This window comes from Carcharhinus amblyrhynchos, chromosome 4 (genome assembly GCF_965287045.1).
Source record: "Carcharhinus amblyrhynchos chromosome 4, sCarAmb.v2.hapA, whole genome shotgun sequence".
Lineage (NCBI taxonomy): Eukaryota > Metazoa > Chordata > Chondrichthyes > Carcharhiniformes > Carcharhinidae > Carcharhinus > Carcharhinus amblyrhynchos.
The window spans coordinates 71,916,605-71,941,448 of record NC_137327.1 but is presented as its reverse complement, the minus strand read 5'-3'; the positions used below and the strand labels follow the sequence as shown (position 1 = coordinate 71,941,448).

The following is a 24,844-nucleotide window of genomic DNA, read 5'->3' as shown; positions in this document are numbered from 1 at the left end:
AAGTGGACTGCTTTGTCCTGCGTGGTGTCAGGTTTCTTTGCATTTACGAGGTCTAGTTTAGGAATACGACAAAATATTCACTCTTTCCCTGGATGAATGCCGCTAGAACGCTCAGTAAATTCTATACCATCCTGAACAGACCAGTCCGATTGGCATCACTGATAGCGAACCCAACTACATTCATCAGCAGTGTAACTGCAGCAATTTATTGCCACAGCATCTTTCTCCTATGTGGACAAGACTACTAATGTCATGGGGTGGCCATCAACTCCAAATTTCCTTCCAAGTTGCATACTATCCTGACTTAGACATATATTTTTCTTCCTTCCCCATCATTGCTTAACTTCCTTGGAACTCCCTTCCTAACAACGCTATGGTTATACCTACATCACATGGACTGTAGCCGCTGATAAAAGTGACTTTCTAGTAGAATAGTCTGTTATATAAACGGTTAATATCAGGCTGAGTACAGTATCATCCATACAGTGTAAGATGATACCTGACTCAGAACCAGGGTCACTATAGAGATGGACAGAGTAGGATTGAGACCAAGGCTGGATTCATCTCCAGATATATACTCAATATGTACATAGTTAGGAGTCGTTAATAGAGACTTGCTGTTAGCATATTTTAGACTGTGAAACTGACTTCATTGTGTATGAAGCAGGACTTTCAAGCCCACCTTTTCAAAGCAACGAGAGATGAACTGCACTGTTTAAAACCCCATCTCAAGATCCAATTAAAAGCAAGTAAATCATTGACCAATTCCGACCAAGGACCAACATCCTTGCCCTCCTCATTCAGATCTCTTCTTTTTGTTTCCTAGTAAATAAACCTTATCTAAGACTCAAGTGTTTTGAATACATGTTGAACACAGTTTTCTTGTAACATTCAACACATTTTAAAAATGGCCTTGTAAATGTTTTGCAATACATTTTTGCATAGTATTCAGTTTCATTAAACAACAGTGCGTGGAGAGAGCCAGATGCAAAACTCAGTATGCTCTTTATGACTGAGGCTATTGTTCTGGGAAAGAGGCAGTTCCTGGAGCTCAATATATCATGAGTTGCTTTGCGTGACTAGAGATCCATTACTAACAGCTGTTACCTATTGGTGTAAGATGACATCTGACTCAGAACCAGAGTCACTATACAGATGTATAGAGTAGGGTTGAAACCTAGGCTGGATTCATCTCCATATCGGTACTCAATATGTACATAGTTAGGAGTTGGTAATACAGACTTGCTGTGAGCATATTTTAGAACTGGAAAACAATTACAAGTCATAACTCTGCTCTACCTTATCTCTGTTAATGCCTGTTTCATTGAGTTCCTGCAAAACTCATTAGAACATTTTCACAACAACAACTTGCATTTGCAAAGCACCTTTAACAGAGTAACACTGTCCAGGATGCTTCATAGAAGCATCATCAGACAAAATTTGGTGATGGAACGTGAAGACAGATGATCAAAAACCCTGTCAAAAAGGCATGTAAAAAGAAGCTTCTTACATGGCAGAATGATTACAAGAGAGACAGGAAGAGATTTAGGGAGAGAATTTCACAGATTAGGGCCTTGGTAAATGAATGCATTGCTCTAATGGTAGAGTAATTATCATCTCAATGCTCAGGAAGTGGAGGAGTAGCACAGATATCTTCAAGAGTAGTGAGGTTGGAAGAGATCACAAAGATAGGGAAGGACAATGTCAAAGAGGATTCAAAATCAATTTTTTAAAAAAATTGAAGTATTGCTTGAATGTAGGCCACTGAGCACAGGGGTGATGGGTGAATGGGACTTGGCATGAGCTGGATTTTGGGCAGCAGAGATTTGGGTGAACTCACATTTACAATGGGTAGAATGTAACTGACGAACCAGGAGAAGATTGGAATAGTCAAGACTGGAGGTAACAGATAGGAGTGAAGGTTTGAACAGATGAGGCAGTCTAATGAAGATATTGACAAGAAAGTTGGTCGTCTTAACGAGGCCACAGATATCGTCCGAAGCTCAACTTGGGGTCAAATGTGACACTGAGGTTGCAAAGAATCTGGGTCAGGGTCAGGGAGGGGGATGGTGTGGGTGACTGAGGAATAGAGATTGGAGAACAGACTCAATGGTTTTCTCAATATTTTGTTGGAAGGCATTCCTGTTCATCCAATATTGGAAGTTAGACTGAGGATAGAAACAAAGGACATGTTGAGGGAGGTGATGGTGAGGTAGATCTAGCAATGTTTAAAGGGAGAGGGGGAAATAAAGAGATTATCAGATGCAGTGCTGTAGAAAGAGGAAGAGAAGCCATTGCATGTAATTCTCTGGCTATGACTGGATGGATAAGAGTGGAAGCAAGTGAGTGTAGTCCCACCCAGCTGGAGGGCAATGGGGTGACACTGGAGAAAGGTGGTGTGATCAACTGTGTCAAATATTAAGAAAGAGGAGGAGGGATAGTTGACCACGGTCAGAGTTATATTTGTGACTTTGCTAAGAACTACTTTGGTGCTTTGAAAGGGAAAAAAAAGGAAGAATAAACCTAAATGGAGGGACTCAATGGAGCTTTGGAACAGATGGACATCAGTTTTGTGGGTGACAATAAGCTCATGCATGGTAAGGGCAGTGAAGAGACATTTCATAGGCAGAGGGGGGCACTGAGAGCTAATCCATGGGTCATCAGGGCAACAAATGAATGGGATGGGAAGAAGATAAGGCTGGTTAGCCTGCAGCAGGCATGCTGGCAGGAAGGTTGGCAAGAGAGGTGATGAGGCAGTGAGGGCTAACTACTCTGAAGGATCTGTAACCTCGTGGCCTGTCATATCCCTCCCTCATAAGCAGTAACAACCTGGATCAATGAAAAGTGTTGGGGGTAACACAAGACTACAAGCATGCTAACCAGCAAAGGCATCATGCTATAGACAGATATTACAGTGATATATTGATGGTAATTATTCATTTTCAATTTCATCAGCTGGACTTACATGAGGAACATTTTAAAAAAGTCAATTTCAATTGCTAAAACAAATACACTGACTTTAGATGACTGCCAGAGGTCACCTGACATGTCTGTAAATGCAAGTTGGTCATATTTATATAAGTTTCTAATGTGGCTTACAGCTAAAATGTTCCTAGGCTATCCACCTTGCTGATGTCAAGAATTATTTCAAGTGTGGAGACACTTACAATGGCTGCCATTATTGGCATCTTTATAATCACATTCCACTCTGTCAGACTAGAGATGGAGAGTCTACAGAGTCAGTAGCTTCCTTGAAGATGTTGATGTGCTCATCCTAGCTCATTATATGGAAGAATGAATCTATCAGAACTACCAGCTTGGGTACTAAAAACAGATACTGTGAACAGGAGTTTTACAAAATTCTAAATTTGAAATACTACAAATTCCAACGCAGAGCTTCCGGGGGGAAAAAAAACAAGGACTACCACTTCCAAAGATGTGCGAGTTAGGTTGATTGGCCATGCTAAATTGCCCCTCAGTGTCAGGGGACTAGCTATGGTAAATGTGTGGGGTTATGGGGATAGGGTCTGGTGAGATGGTGGTCGGTACAGACTCAATTGGGCAAATGGCTTCCTTCTACACTGTAGGATTCTATGGTTCAAGAAATGCCACAGCTATGAACAGTGACAGACTCAATCAGTAAACTCTTTATATTATCTACTTTATTAAAGAATTATAATTTGACCAAAAGGTAACCTCCACTACCGAGTAACATGGTTATTTTCATGTGTATGTGCACATGCATATTTGTGGATGGTTTTAAGCACAATAGTAACTTGCTTGTTTAAACTCAGGAAAGCCTGTTGGAACAAGTTCTTTGGCATCAGCAAGTAAAAAGTTAAGTACATACACTGAATTGACAAATTCATCTTTATAAATTAAAAAAAAACTGTGATATTAACTGAGAAATGAGGGGGAAAAAAAGGGGGAAATCGTTGCACTTTTCCACAGCTGATCGTAACAAAGAGTTAAGCAATCCCAGATCCAACGGGTCAGATCTAAGCCCTGTCGTCCTGCCACATCCAGTCATGAATGGTGGTGGACAACTAAACAACTCACTGGAGGAGGAGGAGGCTCCACAAATATTCCCGCCATTAATGATAGAGGAACCCAGCTCATCTGTGCAAAAGATAAGGCTGAAGCATTCATAACAATCTTCAACCAGAAATGCCAAGTGGGTGATCCATCTCTGCCTCCTCCAGTGGTCCCCAGCAACACAGATGTCAGTTTTCAGCCAATTCGATCATTCTGTGTGATGTGAAGAATTGGCTCAAGATGCTGGTTCCTGCAAAGGATATTGGCCCTGTCTGTAGTACTAAAGACTTTGCACACCGGAACTAGTCACACTGCTAGCCAAGCTGTTCCAGTTACAATACTGGCATCTACCCAACAATGTGAAAATTGACCAGGTATTTCCTCCACGCAAAGCAGGACAAATTCGATCCGTACGACTACTGCCCATTAGTCTACTCTCGATTATTAGCAATGTGATGGAAGGTGTCATTGACGCTGCAATCAAGGAGCACTTACTCAGCAATAACCTGCTCACCAATGTTCACCTTTGGCTTTGTCAGGATCACTCAGTTGCTGGCCTCATTATAGCTTTGATCAAACATGGACAAAAGAGCTGAATGGTGAGAGTGAGTAGCCTTGAAATCAAGGCAGCAGTTGGCCATCTCTGGCATCAAGGAACCTTAGTAAATTTGAAGTCTGTGCGAATTGGAGAAAACTCTCCATTGGTTGGTGCAAACCTTGCATGAAGGACAAAGGCTATGATTGTTAGAGGCCACCGAACACAGTTCCAGGACGTCACTGCAGGAGTTCCTCAGGGTAATGTCCCAGCTTCAGCTGTTATATCAATAACCTTTGTTGAAAAGGTTAGAGGTGGGGATGATTTACAATTCCTCAGACACTGAAGCAGTCCATGGGTGCATACAACATGAACTGGACAACATTCAGGGGGGTTGAGAAATGGCAAATGGCAGAGCAGGCTTGAAGGGCCAAATAGCCTCCCTCTGCTTCTAGTTTCTATGTCATACTCCACACAAATGCCAGGCAATGACCATCTCCAATAAGAGAGAATCTAATCAACTCCATTTGGCATTCAATGGCATACCTATCACCAAATCTTCCACCTTCAACATCCTGGGGGTTACCATTGATCAGAAACTGAAATAGACTAGCCATATAAATTCTTGGGCGCCAGAGCAGGTCTGGGGGATTTTGTGAGTAACTCATTTCCTGATTCCCCAAAGCTTGCCCAACATCTATACGGTTCAAATCAAGAGTGTGATGGTATACTCTTCACTTGCCTAGATGAGTGCAGCTCCAACAACACTCAAGAAACTTGACACCATCCAGTTCATTAGATTGACACCTCATCAACCACCTTTATCATTCACTCTCTATATCACTGATGCAGAGTGGTAGCAATGTGCACCGTTTGTATGACGCACTGCAGCAACTCACCAAAGCCTCTTCATCAGCACCTTTCAAACTTATGACGTCTATCAACAAGAAAGGCAAGGGCAGTCACCATGGGAACATCACCACCTGCAAGTTCCTCTCAGTGACACACATTAACCTGAATTGCAACAATATCATCATTCAGTCACTGTTGCCTGGTCAAAATCCAGAAACTTCTCTGTTAACAGCAAATCCTAAGCATTTGCTGCATAAAAAAACCTTTCCACATGTGGCCATTGGTTCTCATCAGTAATGTGCATATCTCATGAACTAATGAAAAATCTTTTTACTGGGCAGGCAGAGCATAAATTCAAGTTGATGTTTTCACACGTCAATGAAATCTATCAGGTCTAGCTTTATACTGAGCTGGCAGTAACTGAATCCAGTGGGCTAAGACCTAACTGAAGGTTTTAAAATCATCTATGGCATATTTTTCTCCCAGCAGTCAACTCAGCATCTCCAATGACTACCAAGGAACACAGCTATGTGTTCTTCGCAAATGTGGAGAAGTAGATTTAGCCATCTTGAGGAGGGACAGAAAAGTGGAGTCTTCTTGATTTTCAAGGTAACCTAAAACTCTATGATAAGAATGAGAAATCAAAATAAGGATTTAAAAAGTTACACTCAGATAAAGCTTCTTAGCCGAAATGATCCAACATGAGTTAAATTCAACCGATTGGCTTCAGTGTGCACAGTACATAGTTTGTATATTTAAATATTGGAAAATGCGCTGTTTAAAGGCAATGTGTTACTTTCATTTTGCCAATAAACACAGCGGACGGGATTTCACTTGCTTGACCCAAAAACTATAAGATCTCGCCAGAGGTCAACAGACATTTCCATTTTCCACCCCTTGCTTCCTCCGAGCGGAGAAATGTAAAGGGAGATTCATTCGAGGTGTTCAAAATTGAGGAGTTTGATAAGACTAGACAGTATGCACTTGTTTCCAGTGGCAGATGGTTTGATAACAGAGGGCACAGATTGAAGCTAATTGGCAGAATGATTAGGGAGAATTGGAGCAAGTTGCTGTGATTGGGCATACGCTGTCTGACAGTCTAGTGGAAGCTGACTGAATAGCAAAGAATTAGATATAAGCTTTATAACACAATTTTTAAAACAAAAATTGCACAACAAGACTAGCAGCCCTTTAAGGTGAAAGATGGAAAGCATGTCCTAAAAATGTCCAAATAGTGTCAGGCTAGCAGAACCTATTGTGAAGAACCAACAAGGGCACACTTGAACAAACTTGGCTGCTGCCTTTTTCCACACATTTCCTGTATATATTTGGACGTGTTCTCAGATTCAGAAATGTCAACAATAAGATTGCAGACTATCCCATAGCATCAACTTCACTTTTTGTGGCTTACAACACTACCTGTTCTCTCAGCTGCATCCTTAAAATACCTTTCATTTCTTTCACTTCCTGCTTTACCAGTTAAGCATCACACTATGCAATCATACCAACTCCTAAAGAATGTTCTCAATTCTTTATTTCACTTAATCTGCTTTGATTTCTCCTTTCTAACCTTCAGCATTAATTTCTCCCCCTTCACTCTTACTCTCTCTGCCTGAGCTCACTTTCGATCGTTCTCTGCCGAGTTCACTTTCGATCTCTCTCTTTGCCCTGAGATCATTTTCTACCTCTCGCATTCTCTCTCTGCTCTGAGTGCACTTTCATTCTCTCTTAGCTCACTTTCTCCCTTGCTCTCTTCCCTAATCTTAAATTAATCACCCACTACTATCATTGCAAGCACCAATTAAAACATTGAGCTTTGCCCAAGTGAAAGTAACTGAGTTTTAAATATCACACAAAACAATAATTATATCTGAACAACCTGTCTGCGACTTAAAAAAATGTTTTCAAAATCTGCAGCCTCATTCTTGCTGAAGAAAATTATATTGCAGGACTTCTAAAAGGATCACATTATTTGGATGCTTATATTCTGCTATTTAAAGCTACACCCACATGTACATGTCCCAATCCTTATTCCACTTTCTGTATTGTTATGTAAACATGATATGCATTCCCCACTTTGCTACCTGTGAGAGTTATTTAACCTGAATAGTTGATCAGTCTGCTTGCTGCTGGATGCCGCAGATGCTCTGTAGAAGATGCAAAATTCAAACTGACACCAGAAAGAAAGTCTACACTCCAGAGCCTCCTGAAATCTCGTGATCGGCTTTAAGGAAAGTCAACGGTAAGTGCTGCTCAATGATTCTAAAATCCAGACCAGGGTAAAGACTAGAGGTCTTTGGTGATAAGGTAAAGAGTGTCAGCCTGGGACATAGAGTGAGGTAAGCTCCTCACATAGTTTTGCGAACATATCCTCTTAACACCTTAAAATTTGTTAAGGCCAGCTGGGCAAAAAATTCATCCTAGAGAATATTAATGATTAAAGTAGGTGCAAATTATACAAAAGGGATACAACATTGAGTAAACTTGTGTTGCCTGCTCTCGGCAGTCATGTGCCACTGACCTGTTCATGGGTGATTTCAGATAATTCCTTCACCATGTCTTTGAAATTTGCTTTTAACCCTTCATGATACTCCACCTGATCCTCCTTAATCAGTTTCTCGTTTATATCAAGAGCCAGGCTGCAGGCTGAAACAAATTCCCTGTGTGCAATTTGAGAACAAGACCCAGGTTAGTTTTCTACCAATATACACAATATGGGAGGCCATTGGTGTTTACAGTACAGGAGGAGGCCATTTTGATTAGGCCTGGTTATTGCTAGAGCAATCTAAGCTAATCACACTAAGCTGCTCTCTTTCCAAATCTGCCTCAAATACAGATCCAAAGATTAAATGTTTCTTTAAAAGGTGCAATGGGTTCTGTTTCCAATACACTCTGTGGTAAAACATTCCATGTTCCAAGAAGTGTATATGTTTTTCCTCACGATGCTCCTCATTCTCAGTAAATTGTTGATCCCATGTCACCTGCTGTGTAACAGGAAGGAAATGAGTGGACAAGAGGCGAGGGGCTTGGGCAAGATACTCTGTCAGAGAGTTGGTGTAGATTCGATGGACTAAATGGCCTCCTTCTGCACTGTAGGGATTCTAGGATTGAACAGCCAGCATTGACAGGCTTCATCAATGAGGGATCCAGTGACAATTCACTTATTTTTAATTATCTTAGTGGGCGCGAGTGTCTTTACTCCAATGAGTTGCTTGTCAACTCTATAAATGCAATGAATCAAGCCGATAACTAATCCTTTCAATTCACTCACCGAAATATTTCCTTCAGTCGCTTCACTTTCTTGGTCGGAAGCTTACTTGATTTATTATCATCAAGGAATGCTCTTGCATAGGCTAATGGACCAGCATTTACCTAATTGGAAGTCAAAAGCATGTATCTTTATACTTCAGGATAAACAGATAGCAAAGCATCAATTCAGGGCACGAGGTCAGGGTAAATGATTCATCAAACTTAGTGAGGTTAAGCAAACGTTTTTGACAAAGTCATAGAAAGAAGGTGTTCAAATATGAGAATGGAGATTGTGTTGACAGGCTTGTTTCAAGTGCAGTCATTAAACTTGTGGTGTTTTGTAATTCTGCTTCTGCACGATCACGACTTACATTCGATCTTCTGTAATTATAGGTGTAACAAGTTAGAGGTGTGAATAATGTGACAAGGAAATACAGCTTTTACATTCCAATCAGGCAGCAGTATGGACATGCTTGAGTTTGGGTCAGGCCGGTGCAGTACATCTTAGTTTGAATACAGTGAGGATTGAGGGAGAATATAACTTCATCATTAGAGTATTTTCACACCTCTAGATGTTCCAAGCGCTTTACGTCTAATGAAATGTATGACTGATGCTTCGGAAACACAGCTGCCAATTTGTGCACAGGATTCTCCCACGAACAACAAGAAAGTAAGTGAGTAGACAATGATGTTGGTTGAGGGATAAGTGTTGGTTAGGCCACCTGGAAAAGCTCTCCTTTTTATTTGAATATTTTCAGGGATCTATTATGTTCACCCAAGTGGATAGATAAGAATTTGACTTGCCCAATTGGAGGAATGGCACCTCAGACAGTGCAGCATTCCTTCAATTTTTCACTGCCTTGAATTTCTAAGTTTCTGGAGTTGGTCATGAATTTTCAACCTTCTAACTCAGAGGTGAGAATGTTACCAGTGAGCCAAGGCTGACACTATTGAGAAGATTTTAAAAAAATCATTCCTGAACTTTCAAAGCCACGCTCAGCATTTTAAAAATTATTTCATGTGATGTGGGTGTCACTGGCTTGGCCAGCATTTATTGCTCATCCCTAGTTGCCCTCAAGAAGGTGGTGGTGAGGTGCCTTCTCAAACCACTGAAGTCTCTGTGGTATAGGTACACTCACAGTGCTGTTAGGGAGGGAGTTCCAGGATTTTGACCCAGCAACAGTGAAGGAACAGTGACATATTTCCAAGTCAGGATGCTGAATGGCTTGGAAGGGAACCTCCAGGTGGTGGTGTTCCTTGTCCTTCTAGATGGTAGCGGTTGTGGATTTAGAAGGTGCTGCTAAAGGAATCTTGGGTGAGTTCCTGCAGTATATCTTGCAAGTGGCACAAACTGCTGCCACTGTTTGCAGTGGTGGAGGGAGTGTAGTTTGAGGAAGGGGTAGCAATCAAGTGGGCTGCTTTGTCCTGGATGGTGTCAAGCTACTTGGGTTTTGTTGGAGCACCACTCATTCAGGCACTCCACTTCACTGATTTCTGCCTTGTAGATGATTGAGAGGCTTTGGGGAGTCAGGAAGCAAATTACTTGTCATGGGATTCCTAATCTTTGACCTGGATCAGACTGTACTGGCAGCATAGGAGGAATTCAGGTTACAGGGCTAAATATCAATAAAGATGTTTCCCTGGAATATAACTGGCTAAATGCTGCACAGATATTGGAAGAGAAATCAGCAAGTGAAGACACAATGACAGAGGCTGGTACAAGCAAATATTTCAGGGATTTACCTCTGGGAGTGATGGAACCACTTTGGTAGAACCTCTTCGATTATTTGTGCCGGATTTGCAACATGGCAGCTGATACACAGTTCATTTTAACAAATGCCTTTCCTTATTCGTCATTTAAATATTTTTCCCCACAAAGTTCCATTGAACTTTCCAGATTTTTTGAAACCAATTGAAAATATGTTCAATTTTGGCAGTACAAAGGAATTTAATCATTCACTAATCCTATTTGATCCAAATGTACCATTTATTGTAGGAATGTCTTTTTCTTAAAGGATGGGAATTAGAAAAATATGCCTGACAGCAAAACTTTGTAAACACAAGACTGAACCGCACACAACGAACTTCAAGCCAGTTCACCTCCATTATATCTGCGACATCGTCCACCAGCAACCTTCATCAGCCCCTCCAGCACTTTTGTCACCACAAGGCTCCATTTCTCCAATGTCTTCATAATCACAGAACAGATTTGTTATGGTGCAGAAGGCAGCCATTTTGCCCATCGTGTCTGCACAAGTTCTCCGAATGAGCATTATGACTTAGTTCCATTCACTTGCCTTTTCCCTGCACCTGCATATTGTTTCTATTCAAGTATTCATCTAATGCCTTCTTCAATGCTCAGATTGATCCTGTCTCCACCACATTCCCAGGCAGTACATTCCAGACCCAAACCACTCATTGTGAGAAAAAGGATTTTCTCCCATCACATTTGCTTCTTTTGAAAATCACTTTAAATCTGTGCCCACTCATTCTCGATCCTTTCACGAAGGGGAACAGTTTCTCCCTACTAACTCTGTCCAGCCCTCTCATGATTTTGAGCATCTCTATCAAATCTTCTCTCAGCCTTCTTCTCTCCAGTGAGAACAGTCCCAGCTTCTCCATTCCATCTTCATAACTGAAGTTTCTCATCCCTGGAAGCGTTCCTACCTGATGAAGGAGCAGTGCTCTGAAAGCTAGTGGCGCTTGCTACCAAATAAACCTGTTGGACTTTAACCTGGTGTTCTGAGACTTCTAACTGTGTTTACCCCAGTCCAACACTGGCATCTCCACATCATACATTCTTGTACATCTCTTTCACAGTCTCTCCAATGTGTTCACATCCTTCCTAATAGTGTGGCAATGAAAATCTAACTAATGTCTTGTTTAAGCTCAGTCCAACCTTCTTGCTCTTGTACTCTATGGACCTATTAATAAAGCCCAGAATATAATATGCTTTAATTACTCCTCTGTCCAACTATCCTGCCACCTTCAACGATCTATATACATTTGCACATCCAGGTACCTCTGCTCCTGTACCCCCTTAAGAATTGTATCTCTTATTTTATATTGTCTCTCCATGTTCTACCTACCAAAATGCATCACCTCACATGTCTCAGCATTGAATTCCATCTACTATCCATCTGTCCCCTCCACCAACTTGTCTGTGCCCTTTTGAAGTCCTACACTGTCCTCCTCACATTTTGCAATGTTTCTGAGTTTTGTATCATCTGTAAACTGTGAAATCTTTCCCTGCTCACTTTCCAAACATCATCAGCCATCAGTTCTCACCTGCACTGAAACACAGCCTTGGAGTTTCAGCTGAAGTTGGATCATGTCCAGGCCGTTCGAGGTGCACAGCTTTCGCAGCTCATTCGTTCGATCATTCATTTCATCGATGGCGACGTCGATGGGCTTCAATTCGACCTGATGCTCATACATTACAGCAATCCTCTTCTTCACATACGGGAAGGAGTGCATTGCTGGAGGCAATTATTGACAGGTTACTGAGCTGCACAATTTAGCAGTCATCCAATAGAATAAAAGAGCCCATACCTTCCCTGACCCACATTTGAATTGGGAAGAATGTAAATAAGATGGGATTCAAAATGAGCAGTCTTTCTATTCCACCGGATTCACAGAATCCCTATCATGCAGGAAGAGACCATTAAATGCAGGAGTGGGAATGCAGTAATACACTTATTAACAGTCGCCTACAATCAAGTAATGCTTGTGTACGGAATTTGTATAAAATGCTGGTTCAGCTGGAATGTTATGTTCAGTTCTGGGCACCACACTTTCAAAAATATTGGTGAGAACGCAGAAAAGAATTCACAACAGCAGTTCCAGGGATGAGGAATCTCAGTTACATAGACAGATTGGAGAAATTGGAACTGTTTCTCCCAGCGTGGAGAGGAGATTTGACAGAGATATTCACAATCATGAGGCATCTGGATATAGTAGGTAGGGAGAATCTGTTCCCATTGATGGGAGGATGAAGAACCAGAGGGCATAGATTTAAGATTAATGGCAAAAGAAGTAATGGAGGCAGGAGGAAAGACTTCTTTACACAGCGAGTGACTAGGATTTTGAATGTGCTGCCTGAGACTGTGACCGTGGTTAGTTCAAACAAGGCATTGAAGAAGAAATTGGGCTATTATCTGTTGTTGTTCATCCATTGTCATTGATGAGGACCTTGACACCATTAGTCATTTTGAGGCTGGTTGCGGTGTGTCTGAAGATGACTGATCAGGCCAATTCGGGCACGGAATGTCCTGGCACATATTGGACAGACCTGTGTAGACACTGTAGTTGTTGCACTCGTGGCTCTGGACTTGCGCAGCTCGCGCTTAAGTTGTGCTTCAGCAATACACCTTGCTTTGTGAGCTTGACAGCCTTTGTGGATGAGGCAGCGCCAGGTAGGATGGTTTTGTACCAGCATTTCCCAGGTGGTCGTGTCAATGTCAAGCAACTTCAGGGAGGCCTTGAGTGTGTCTTTGTAACGTTTCTTCTGCCCTCCCTGCGAGCGTCTTCCAGCAGAGAGTTCCCCAAAAAGGAGCTGCTTGGGTATGCGCTTGTCCGACTTACGGATGACATGACCTGCCCACCGGGTCTGCGCTCTCATCAGCAGCGTGTGGACTGATGGGAGTCTTGCTCTAGAGAGAATTTCAGTGTCTGGTACTTTGTCTTGCCATCTGATGCGTAATATTCTGCGAGGACAAGTCATGTGGAAATGATTGAGCTGTCTTGCATGCCTTTGATACACAGTCCACGTTTCACAGGCATACAGGAGGGTAGTGAGTACTGTGGTGCTGTAGACCTTCAGTTTTGTTGCTGGGCTGATTCCTTGACATTCCCATACAGTGGAGCGCAGTCTACCAAAAGCAAAACTTGCCTTTGCTATTCTGCAGTTAACTTCTGTATCAATAGTCACTGCTTGGGAGAGGGTGCTGCCAAGATAAGTGAACTAGTCCACTGCCTGTAGTTTCTGCCCGTTGATTGTGATTGTGCATGAGGAACAGGCTGGTGCATGACTTTGGTCTTTTTAATGTTGATGGTGAGTCCAAAGTTGTCACAAACCGTGGAAAACTTGTCCATATTGACTTGCATCTCTGGCTCTGAGCCAGCATGTGGGTATGCCGGCGTTGGACTGGCGTAAACACAGTAAAAAGTCTGACAACACCAGGTTTTAGTCCAACCTATTTATTTGATAATATTCTCACAAGCTTTCGAGGGGACAGCCTCTTCGTCAGGTGAATGGAGAACTCTCCATTCACCTGACGAAGAGGCTGTCCCCTCGAAAGCTTGTGAGAATATTATCAAATAAATAGGTTGGACTAAAACCTGGTGTTGTCAGACTTTTTACTGTGTCTGAGCCAGCATACAGGGCGCAGTCATCAGCAAAGAGGACATTTCTTGGAACAGCCTCCTTCACTTTGGTAATAGCTTGAAGTCTCCACAGGTTGAAGAGCTTCCCATCCACTCTGTACTTGAGGCTGATACCAGCAACACTGTCCTGGAAGGCATCATTCAGCATGGCAGTAAACATCATGCTGAACAGTGTGGGTGTGAGACACAACCCTGTTTGACGCCATTGGTGACTGGGAATGCCTCAGAGGAATCTCTGCCATCCAGTACTCTGGCCATCATGCCATGATGGAATTGGCGTACCATCTGAATGAATTTGGGAGGGCAGCCGAACTTTGACATGATTCTCCACAGGCCTTGTTGGCTTACAGTATCAAAGGCTTTTGCGACGTCAACAAAGGTTGTGTAGAGCTCGCGATTCTGCTCCTGACACTTCTGCGCAGCAAAAATCATATCAACAGTCCCGCAACCTTTGTGGAAGCCACTCAGTGACTCTGGAAGTAGGCCCAGCTCCAGATGACTGACCAGACGATTTAGCAAGACTCATACGAGGGTTTTTCCTGTGATGGAGAGCAGTGAGATTCCTCGGTGGTTGTCGCATACTTGCCGATTGCCCTTCCTCTTGTAGAGGTGTATAATGGAAGCATCTTTAAGTTCCTGAGGAATGGATCCTTGCTTCCAAAAAGACTGGAACAACTCTGAACTTATCTGGAACAATGGTGAACTTCTCGATAAGTGCAGGACCAGCAGCTTGGAAGATCTCTGTGGGTATGGCATCTGCCCCTGGGGCTTTGATACTGGATAGCTGGCTGACAGCTTTTGTGATTTCAGCTACTAGTGGTGGGTCATACATGGCGCTGTTGATATCAACCTGGGGAACCCTGTCTATTGCCTCATCGTTAATAGATGACGGTCGGTTGAGGACGGCTTCAAAGTGTTCAACCCATCTCTGCAGGATCTGAGCCTTCTCTCTAATGAGAGTTGTACCATCTATACTCAGGAGGGGGGAACTCCCGAGAGATTGAGATCCGTAGAGAGTGTTGAGGGCTTCATAGAACCGTTTCAAGTTGCTTCTGTCAGCATATCCCTGTATTTCATCTGCCTTGGGCACTCAGCCAGGCATCCTGCATTTTACATAGTTTATTCTGGACTGTCCTGCGAGCACTGGTAAAAACATTTTTCTTGGCAGCTGATGATGGGTCGTTCTGTAAAAGGTAGGGGAATGGCACAAAATAAATTGTTCTTTCAGAGAGCTTGCACAGACACCATGGACTGAATAACCATTTTCTGTGTTGGAACCATTCTAAGAAATTTGACAAGTGTGTTTATTTGACCTTTGAAACATGCACCATCCCGACAGATTTGTCTTTCTGTTTATTGTTATTCAATTACTCACATAAACCTGGCCTTACTTGTTAAAATCGTTCGCCTTTTGCACTGCTCCTCGACCCCTCCTTGTTTTTTTCCAGAGAGTGTGTACGGAGTCTCAAAGACGAATCGTGTGATGTTGTGGTTTCTCTCAAAATGTGTCTTCCTTTCAGAAAGTTCTTTTTCATCAAAGTAAGGATTGACAAAAGTGACCTGAATATAGGCAAATTTCTGGTCCAAGTTTTTTGTATTTACCTAAAGAGTAAAAGAAAAATAAAAAAAAATCAAGTTTTAGAAATGTAGTCAGACCCTAAAACAAAAAATAAAGACCTTTCTAGTGAGCCTGCTGCAGCTTTGTTCTTTGTAAGCTGCGACTTCAGGTCAGAGGTGTTACAAGAATAAAGCACAATATACTGTTCTGCTGCTAAGGTGAATATATATTCCATTAAACTCATGAGGTCTAACCAATAAGCAGACAGAGCTTTATAATGATTAGGGATTGTTTGCTGGAAAAACTACGCAGATTACAAAGAGGAGGAGGCTGATCCATCATCCTCTACAAAACTCCACTTTCCGTTTTCTTATTTAGCTCAATTTCCTTGGTGCACACGAATCCATCAATCTCAGCATTTAGTTCGGAGAATGCTTATCCTTACATCAACACAATGCACTTTAAGCACTTAAATATGGGAATGAGTTACACAATCTGACCACTTTCTGGACATAAATGTTCCTACTGAATTTCCTGTTGTATTGGTTAGTATCTTATATTTATGGGCTCTAGTTTTGGATACTCTCACACATAGAAATATTTTCTCTATGCCTACCCAATCAAATCTCCTTCATAATTATATAGGCATCGGTGATGGCGGGTGTTATTTTTAAAGATATTTTTTGAATTCTCTGTGTGTTTATCTATGATTAATTAAACTGGGAAAAGATTGAGAGAGAGAGAGAGACATCTTGTCTGTGAAAGCTGAGAGATAAGAGCGAAGGCATCCGGTTCATGCATTTGTAATGAGAGACTATGGTGAGATTGGATTTAAAATGTGTATTGCGAGATAAGTCGGGTCTTCTTAACCAAGGGAAGATCTGAAGTGACAAGAAACTCCTACGATTTAAAAGGTTTCACAGTTAAGCAGGGGAAAGTATATCAAATTTTACTGACTCAAAACTCGAAGCAATAGGAAAACATGAAAATCTTTTCAAAATATAAAAATCTGAGTTCAAGTTAAGAGTTTGAATCAGTCATCTGGTCAAGCCAAAATAAATTTGTTTTCAGAAAGCAGTCAGTTTTGAACTTATCTTTTGTATTTCCACATCAGAGTGAATGTGTTTGAGGAGTTGGGTGACCTATCTTGATTAAAATGACACCAGCTCTTCACTTCGGGTAATATTTCCATAGTTTCATAGGATTTTCATCGTTAAAATTCTATAAGGCAGTTGTTGCCAAGTAGGTAGTTGGCTTGTGTCTTCTGACCAAATAGGATTTTTTGGGATTGTTCTGTGAGACTATTTAGTATTTTAACTTTTAATCCCAAGCGCTTCCGTGTTTTTCTTGTTAGTAAATCTTTTAATTTTAAAAACCCTAAATGTGTTATTGGAGTTCCATCCTTTGACTGTGAGGCAGTATTTGATCGAGTATGGCACAAAGGAGCCCTCATAAAACTAAAGTAAATAGGAATTGGGGGAAAACTCTCTGCTACTTGAATTCATACCTAACACAAAGGGAGATGGTTATGGTGGCTGGAGGTCAATCATCTCAGTCCCAGGACATTACTGTAGGAGTTCCTCAGACTACTGTCCAATCTTCAGATGCTTCATCAATTGTCTTCATCCATCATAAGGACAAAATGGCGATGCTCACTGATAATCACACCAGATTCAGCACCAATCCTCAGACACTAAAACAATCCATGTCCACATGCAGCAGCACCTGGGCAACACTCGGGCTTTGGCTGATAGTGGAAAGTAACATTCCCCACACAAGGGGAAGTGATATAATGGTATCATCACTGAACTAATAATCCAGGGTAATGCTTGGGGGACCTGAGGTTGAATCTCATCAAGGCAGGTGATGAAATTTGAATTCAATAAAAATCTTGAATTAAAATCAAATTGGGACAGCACAGTGACCCAGTGGTTAGCATTGCTGTCTCACAGCTCCAGGGCCCTGGGTTCAATTCCTGCCTTGGGTCACTCTCTGTGTGGAGTTTGCATGTTCTTCTCATTTCTGCAAGGGTTTCCTCCAGGTACTCCAGTTTCTTCCCACAGTCCAAAGATGTGTGGGTTAGGTTGATTGGCCATGCTAAATTGCCCCTGAGTGTCCCAGGACGTGTCGAGAGATTTGTGGGGTAAATATGCGGGATTAAGGAGATAGAGCCTGAGTGGGATTGTTGTTGGTGTTGTTTCTGCACTGTAGGGATTCTATGATGACCAAGAAACCATTGTCGATTGTTGTAAAAATCTATCTGATTCACTAATGTCCTTTAGGGAAGGAAATTTGCTGTCCTTACCTGGTCTGAACTACATGTGACACCAGACCCACAGCAGTGTGGGTGGCCATAACTGAGGCCCGCAAGCAACCAATTCTTGACCACGTAAAGGCTGTTTCCTGCCCAGCTTCAACATTCAAGTTGATGGGAGGGGTACAGAGAGTGGAGTAACCCAAAAATGAATCATATTCATGCATTGCTGGGCAGGTGGATGGAATTTGGGAAGGATGCGTCCATCAGCAGCCTCCTTTTAACACTGAGCACCACCCCAAAAACATCTGGCTGCCAGCAAGTGCTCCTTCCTCCCTGTCCTTTCCGCCAATACTCCTAACCCCCACTGCCCTCTCCCCTGGGCCTCCCTCCCATCCTGCATTGAGACCACCCCTGTACTTACCACATTCTGCACTGCTGGGGCTCAGACTCTGGAAACTGCTTGCAGTTCCAGTACTGTCCACTGCAGCTTCTGGCACTGCAGGGCCTAATGAGCTGCAGGCCAATCAGGTAGGCTGGGCCTCCACCCGAGTGAGGGGCAGAAGTCCCTCCCAAAGTCCAGTAATGTTTGTTGGAATGTTAAATAGCTGCAGGGCAAGTAGTATCAGCTGGGATGTGTTCTTCATTGATTGGGGTGGCATGGTGGCACAGTGGTTAGCACTGCTGCCCCACAGCGTGAGTGACCCGGGTTCACTTCCGGCTTTGGTCGACACTAGTGTTTGCATGTTCTCCCCATGTCTGCATGGGTTTCCTCTGGGTCTCCAGTTTCCTCCCAAAGTCGAAAAATGTGCAGGTTAGGTGGATTGGCCATGGTAAATTGCCCCTTAGAGTCAGGAGATTAGCAAGGTAAATATATGGGATTATAGGGATAGGGCCTAGGTGGGATAGTTATCAGTGCAGACTTATGGGCTGAATGGTCTCTTTCTACACTGTAGGGATTCTATGACTCTTTAGAGAAAGGAAATCCAGCCATCCTAAATATCCCTACATCCCTTTTATAATATGGAGACCAGGAATGAACACAGATGTGGACTAACTAAGGTTTTATTTAAGTTTAACATAATTTCTCTACCTGTTGAATTTGACTCCTCTAGAAATGGGCTGCAGTGCCTCGATTGCATCTTGTTAACCTGCATTGCTACCTTTCAATGATTGTGAAGTGTTTGATTTCTTCTTTTAATAGGGCAATGGTAGCATTTGTTTCATGCTGCTACCCTTTGCTCTGTGAAGCATCCTGTTCTGGGTATGACTTATATCTTGATGTAGTCACTTCAAACAGAATGGAAATTGTGGGGGAAAATAAGTCGGTTCTTTCCACCCACAGATGATCTGAGATACAATTCTGAGCCATCAGTGAAAAATTTTCACTTTCATTCAAAAGATAAGGAGAGTGAAAGTCAACAGTGCTCACTTGGGACAGGTGTCTAGACTTGTACTTCCCATGAGTCAGTATCATGTTTCCTGACCATTCCTAAAATCAGCAGAAAATCTCCAGAGGGAGCAGGGAGCTGATTAGATTCAGAGAATATTCAAATATACCAGTCATGATCCCAAAGTGTTTTTGAAGAGTACTCCTTGTTGTTGTGTTGGAATGTGGCAGCCAGTACTATGCACAGCAAACTTCCACAGATAGCAATGAGATAATGCCCCGATTACCTATTTTTTTAATGATATTGCTTGAGGGCTAAATGTTGGCCAGGGCCTGGGAGAACCACCCTGCTCCTCTTGAAAATATTATTAAGGAATCTTTTACATCCACCTGAGGGGGGTAAATCTGGAATATCTTTCCAAACCTTTGGAGTGAACCCACAATCTTCTGACTTATAAGTTTTTTGAGTGTCCTACCCACTGCGTATGACCAATACTGGCCCATCATAATAAATAGTAATTGGCAACATATTCTAGGTTACTGAACTAATATGATACTGACGGTACAAGTCTCTTTCTGTATTCTACTCTTATGTACATCAGTAAATATTTGTCTCAACCTGCATTTAAGCTAGGTGTCCTTCAGATTTCTGCATCATAGCTATACCTCCTTCGAATATGACTCCCCATTTATTGAGCAATTATCCCACGTCAAAGAGCTCCCTGCAGTGCCAGCCTGTGCACCAGGCTAACTCAGGCATGTTATCAAGATTGCATTCAAGGTTGAACATTGCCAACAGTTTTTAGAATGACATTGACCATGCTTGTGGACATGAATCAAGACCGCCCCCAGTTGCCCTTCCCAAAACTGTTGCTTACATGTAACATGTTATCAGATAAGGTAACTGCAGGAATTCTCAGTGACAGAAAGTCTGGCCTGATCTGGGCTTCTAACAATAGGCCTATTGGGAAGGGCAACTGGGGGCGGACCCAGTTGTCCTTTCAGGCAGACATCAAGAAACCCATTGGGTATTGGAACCCCCTCCTGGGACCTCATTGGCCGGAAGCCAGAGAAGTTTCTGGAAAGGCAAGCAGGCAGGGGAATAAAGGGACACATTTCAGACACACCAGCAGCGAAGACTCAATGAAGGAGGTGACCTTGACCATCTGGAAGATGAAGTGTAGTATCGACATGCTGCACTTGGTTGAAGTCATTAGGTTACATTTCAGCTTCATTTGAAGCAATTTTTTAAAGCGGCATCTGGGCCTTTTGGCTAAGATGCTAATGAGATGAAGCCTTGGAGGAGGAGCTACACCTACTCCAATCAGCTTGGATCATGTAGATCAAGCCCAAGACAGGAGGTAAGAGCCCTGTCTTGTCAGCTTGGATCGGTAATGTCCCAACTTGTTGGGACTCTTAATTGGCTTTAATTTGACTTGATTGGATTGGAATAAAGTTAAAAAAAGACTGATGAGGCAGGGAGGGCCATTGAGATTCACCTTCGTGACGACAGACCAGAGGGACTCAGAGAATCAAGCCTGCAGTTTAACCAAACCATCTTTGCAGGTAGTATACTTGAATCTAGGATATCCTCATGTTTTATGTGGGTAATTTAAGGGTTAATAGTTGCGTTTGTCCTTTGCCCATCTTACAAAAAAGCACAGTGGGGTAAAAGCAAACAAGTATCTAAGAATCAATAGTTGCAACACAAGACCAGTTTGGACCAATATTCTTACTTCTCCATTTTTACTGTTTTCTCCTTCTGGGAATCTTGGTTGGAGATACTCAGAGGGCCTAAAGTCACTGGACTATTGCTCTAAGTGCATGAATCTTTTCACTTTTGCACTTTAGAGGAACAGGTCAATAGATGCTGCTTGTGACAACAAAGACAGCAATTAAATACTTCCAATCTGTCAAAGCACCATCCCTTTACAAACACTTCAATAAAAAACTTCTTTCTGCTAGTATTCAATCTTCTGATGTCTGAAAGTTTGTCCAAGCAGATCGAAATTGTGGCACAGTAACAGGTTGTCCCACCCAGTCAGTGTTGGTCTTTATATTCCACATGAACAGTATCCCAATGCTCTGTTCTCACCTTGTTTCTCTCTCTCGCTCTTCCCCTTTCTTTTAAAAGGAAAAGCTACCCCTGACCTTGGCCCTGAATTGCCTCAATGTCCATTGGTGTTCAAGTTGGGTTGATTGGCCATGCTAAATTGTCCCTTAATGTTACAAGATGTATAGATTAGGAGAATTAGTGGGGTAAATATGTTGAATTGTGGTAAGAAGCTGAGTCAGATGCTTCCTTGAAGAGGCAGTGCAGGTTCAGTGTGATGAATGGCCTCCTGCACTGTAGGGATTCCATTATCAGCACACAAGCTTTTTGACTAAGTTCCAAACAAAGTGGTGAAAATTTTGATGCGATTGCGCTCACAAAGCACAATGAGTGGCCTAAGTTCCAGGGAACCTCAGACAGAAGTGGTACAGTCTTCATAAAACCTGCATTTTTATTCAAAGCAACTGTGAATGGTGAACATAAGAACATAAGAAATAGGAGCAGGAGTAGGCCATCTGGCCCTTCGAGCCTGCCCCGCCATTCAATAAGATCATGGCTGATCTGTCGTGGCTCAGTTCCACATTCCCACCCTCTCCCCATAACCCTTAATCCCCTCTCTTATCAAAAACCCATCAACCGTCTTCTTAAAAATATTTAGCGAGGTAGCCTCCACCACTTCAACAGGCAGAGAATTCCAGAGATTCACCACCCTTTGAGTGAAGAAGTTCTTCCTCAACTCCGTTCTAAACCGCCCCCCCCTTTATCTTGAGGCTGTGCGCCCTAGTCCTACTGTCCTTTCTGAGCGGGAAGAGTCTCTCCACCTCTATCCTATCCATCCCATTCATCATCTTATACATCTCAATGAGATCTCCCCTCATTCTTCTAAACTCTAACGAGTACAAGCCTAGTTTATTCAGCCTCTCCTCATAGCTCAAACCCCTCAACTCCGGCATCAGCCTAGTAAACCTCCTCTGCACTCCCTCCAAGGCCAAAATATCCTTGCGTAAGTACGGCGCCAAAAACTGCACACAGTACTCCAGCTGCGGCCTCACCAGTGCCCTATATAGCCGCAGCAAGACCTCCCTACTTTTATATTCAATCCCCCTCGCTATGAAGGCCAGCATCCCATTCGCCTTCCTGACCACCTGCTGCACCTGCAAGCTGGGTTTTTGCGACTCATGCACAAGGACCCCGAGGTCCCTCTGCACCGTCGCCTGCTGCAGTTTTTCTCCACGTAAGTAATAATCCTTCCTACCATTATTCCTACCAAAGTGGACCACCTCGCACTTGCCAACATTAAATTCCATTTGCCATTTCCTGGCCCATTCGCCCAGCCTATCTGGATCCTTCTGCAGACTCTCCACACCCTCCGCACAATTTGCCTTTCCACCAATCTTGGTGTCATCAGCAAATTTTGATACCCTACACTCGGTTCCCTCCTCCAGATCATCTATATAAGGAGGGCTGCAGAGATCTTTTCGCAGACCTAGTGCATTTAACACACTTTTGGACATCTCCTATCCTCCCTTGAAGTGTCTTTCAGCAGAACCATGAAGCAATCACTGGCCAGCCATGATGATGACACATTATGATAGGGCAACCTCTTGTCAAAGTGCGGTGAACCTTCCCACAGAGAGATCTGGAATTCCACTCGGGAAAAAAAAATGACAGTGGGTGTTTTGGGCAACAAGTTGTCCATGAGTGCCAGCTTGGCCAAGAGGTGGGTTTGGGGGATGGTGGTCAGTCATGGCAGTCTCTGCTAACATTTTCTGTCAAGTTGCCTTATTCCCCTTGCATTTGTGAGCTGGTTGTATGATACGTCAATGGGGATGCAACACATTAACATCAAAAGCTTGATCTAATGTTTATTATAGGAAAAGGGAGTTAGCCTGAGCTAGAAATGCATGCAGATTGATAAGATGACAATGATAAATCAACTAGTCTCAATATAACAAGATGGGGAGGAAAATTGGCAAAGATCAAACTTTGGTTGTATCAAGCCCAAGATGGGATGCAATGCCTTATCTTGTCAGCTTGGATCTTGTTTGTCTCTCTTGTGGGACCATGAATTGAATTCAATCGGAAGGTAATTTTTGAGGAATGCAGGGAGAAGGATTTGGGTCCATCTGGTCTGCTCTGCGTATTGGCCTTGGAATGTGAAAAATAGAGTAAATATTTTAAAAAAAAGGAAACGGTTTTGTCTGCTTTAACCACAATAGACTTCGGCAAATGAGTAATAGAGCAAATTGTAAATATTTCTCTCCTTGGTGATGGGGCTAACTCAGCACATCCTTGCAAAAGGCATGGCTGAAGCATTTGCAACAATCTTCAGCCAGTTGTACCGAGTGGATGATCCAACTCGGCTTCCTCCGGAGGCCCCCAGCGTCACAGATGACAGTCTTCAGTCGGTTAGATTCACTCCATGCGGTAGCAAAAAATGGCTGAAGATACTAGATGTGCAAAGGCTCTGGGCCCTGATAATATTCTGGCTCTGATACTGAAGGTCTGTGCTTCAGAACTTGCCACACTCCTAGCCGAGCTGTTCCAGTTCAGCCACAAAACTGGCATCTACCCAGCTATGTGAATAATTGCCCAGATATGTCCTGTAGACAATAAAAAAGGATGAATTCAATCTGGCCCAATTACCGTCTGATCTGTCTATTCCTGATTGTTAGAAAAATGATGGAAGTTGTCAGCGACAGTGCTATCAACAGCACTAATTTGGAAATAACCTGACCATGGACAGTTAGTTTGGGTTCCGCCAGGGCTGCTCAGTTCCTGACCTTTATAAAACCTTGGTTCAAACATGGGCAAAAGAGCTTAACTCTAGAGATGAGGTGAAAGTGCCTGCCCTTGACATCAAAGAGTCCTAACAAAGGAGGAATCAAGGGGATAAGTATCCATTGATTGGCGTTATATCTGCTGCACATTCACAGATTTCATTTGAAAGACAAAAATTATTCATTCGTAATAAAAACTGTGCAGAGGCAGCAGTTTACAGTTACCCTAGTCTTCTACATGTCTTCTGACCCAGAGAGGATTCCACTCTTGGGGACTCAGTCTCATTTGGTCCCCAAACCAGGTATTCTTTCTTCTATTGTAAGTTCAAAAGTGTTTGCTGATGAATGCACAATGTTCAGCATCAGTCACAACTCCTCAGATACTAATGCAGTCCATGTCCAAATCAGCAAGACCTGGATAATACTTAGACTTGGATTGATAAGTTGCATATTACATTTGCACCACACAAATACCAGTGAGTGACCATCTCCAACAAGTGGGAATCTAACCATCTCCCCACGACATTCAATGGTATTACCATCATTGAATACCCCACTATCAATATCCTAGGGTTGCCATTGACAAGAAACTGAACTGGGTTAGCCAGACAGATATTGTGGCTATTACAGAGGCTAGGAATTCTGAGGCGATTAATTCACCTCTTGATTCCCCAAAGCCTGTCCACCACCTACAAGTCACAAGTCAGGATGTGAAGGAATACTCTCCACTTGCCTGGGTGAGTGCAGCTCCAA

At 42.7% G+C, this 24,844-nt stretch overlaps 1 protein-coding gene across 2 annotated transcripts in view; it reads right to left on the bottom strand.

Moving 5' to 3' along the window:
* Positions 1 to 24,844, bottom strand: part of LOC145342110 (dedicator of cytokinesis protein 11-like) — a 269,092-nt gene that overhangs the window by 6,508 nt on the left and 237,740 nt on the right. For both annotated transcript variants that reach the window (XM_080187331.1, XM_080187332.1), the window contains exons 49-52: positions 15,448 to 15,658; positions 11,960 to 12,150; positions 8,694 to 8,794; positions 7,944 to 8,082 (exon numbers count right to left, since the gene is read on the bottom strand). In XM_080187331.1, coding sequence (XP_080043457.1) covers positions 7,944 to 8,082; positions 8,694 to 8,794; positions 11,960 to 12,150; positions 15,448 to 15,658 — 642 coding nt within the window. The remainder of the gene's footprint in view (positions 1 to 7,943; positions 8,083 to 8,693; positions 8,795 to 11,959; positions 12,151 to 15,447; positions 15,659 to 24,844) is intronic.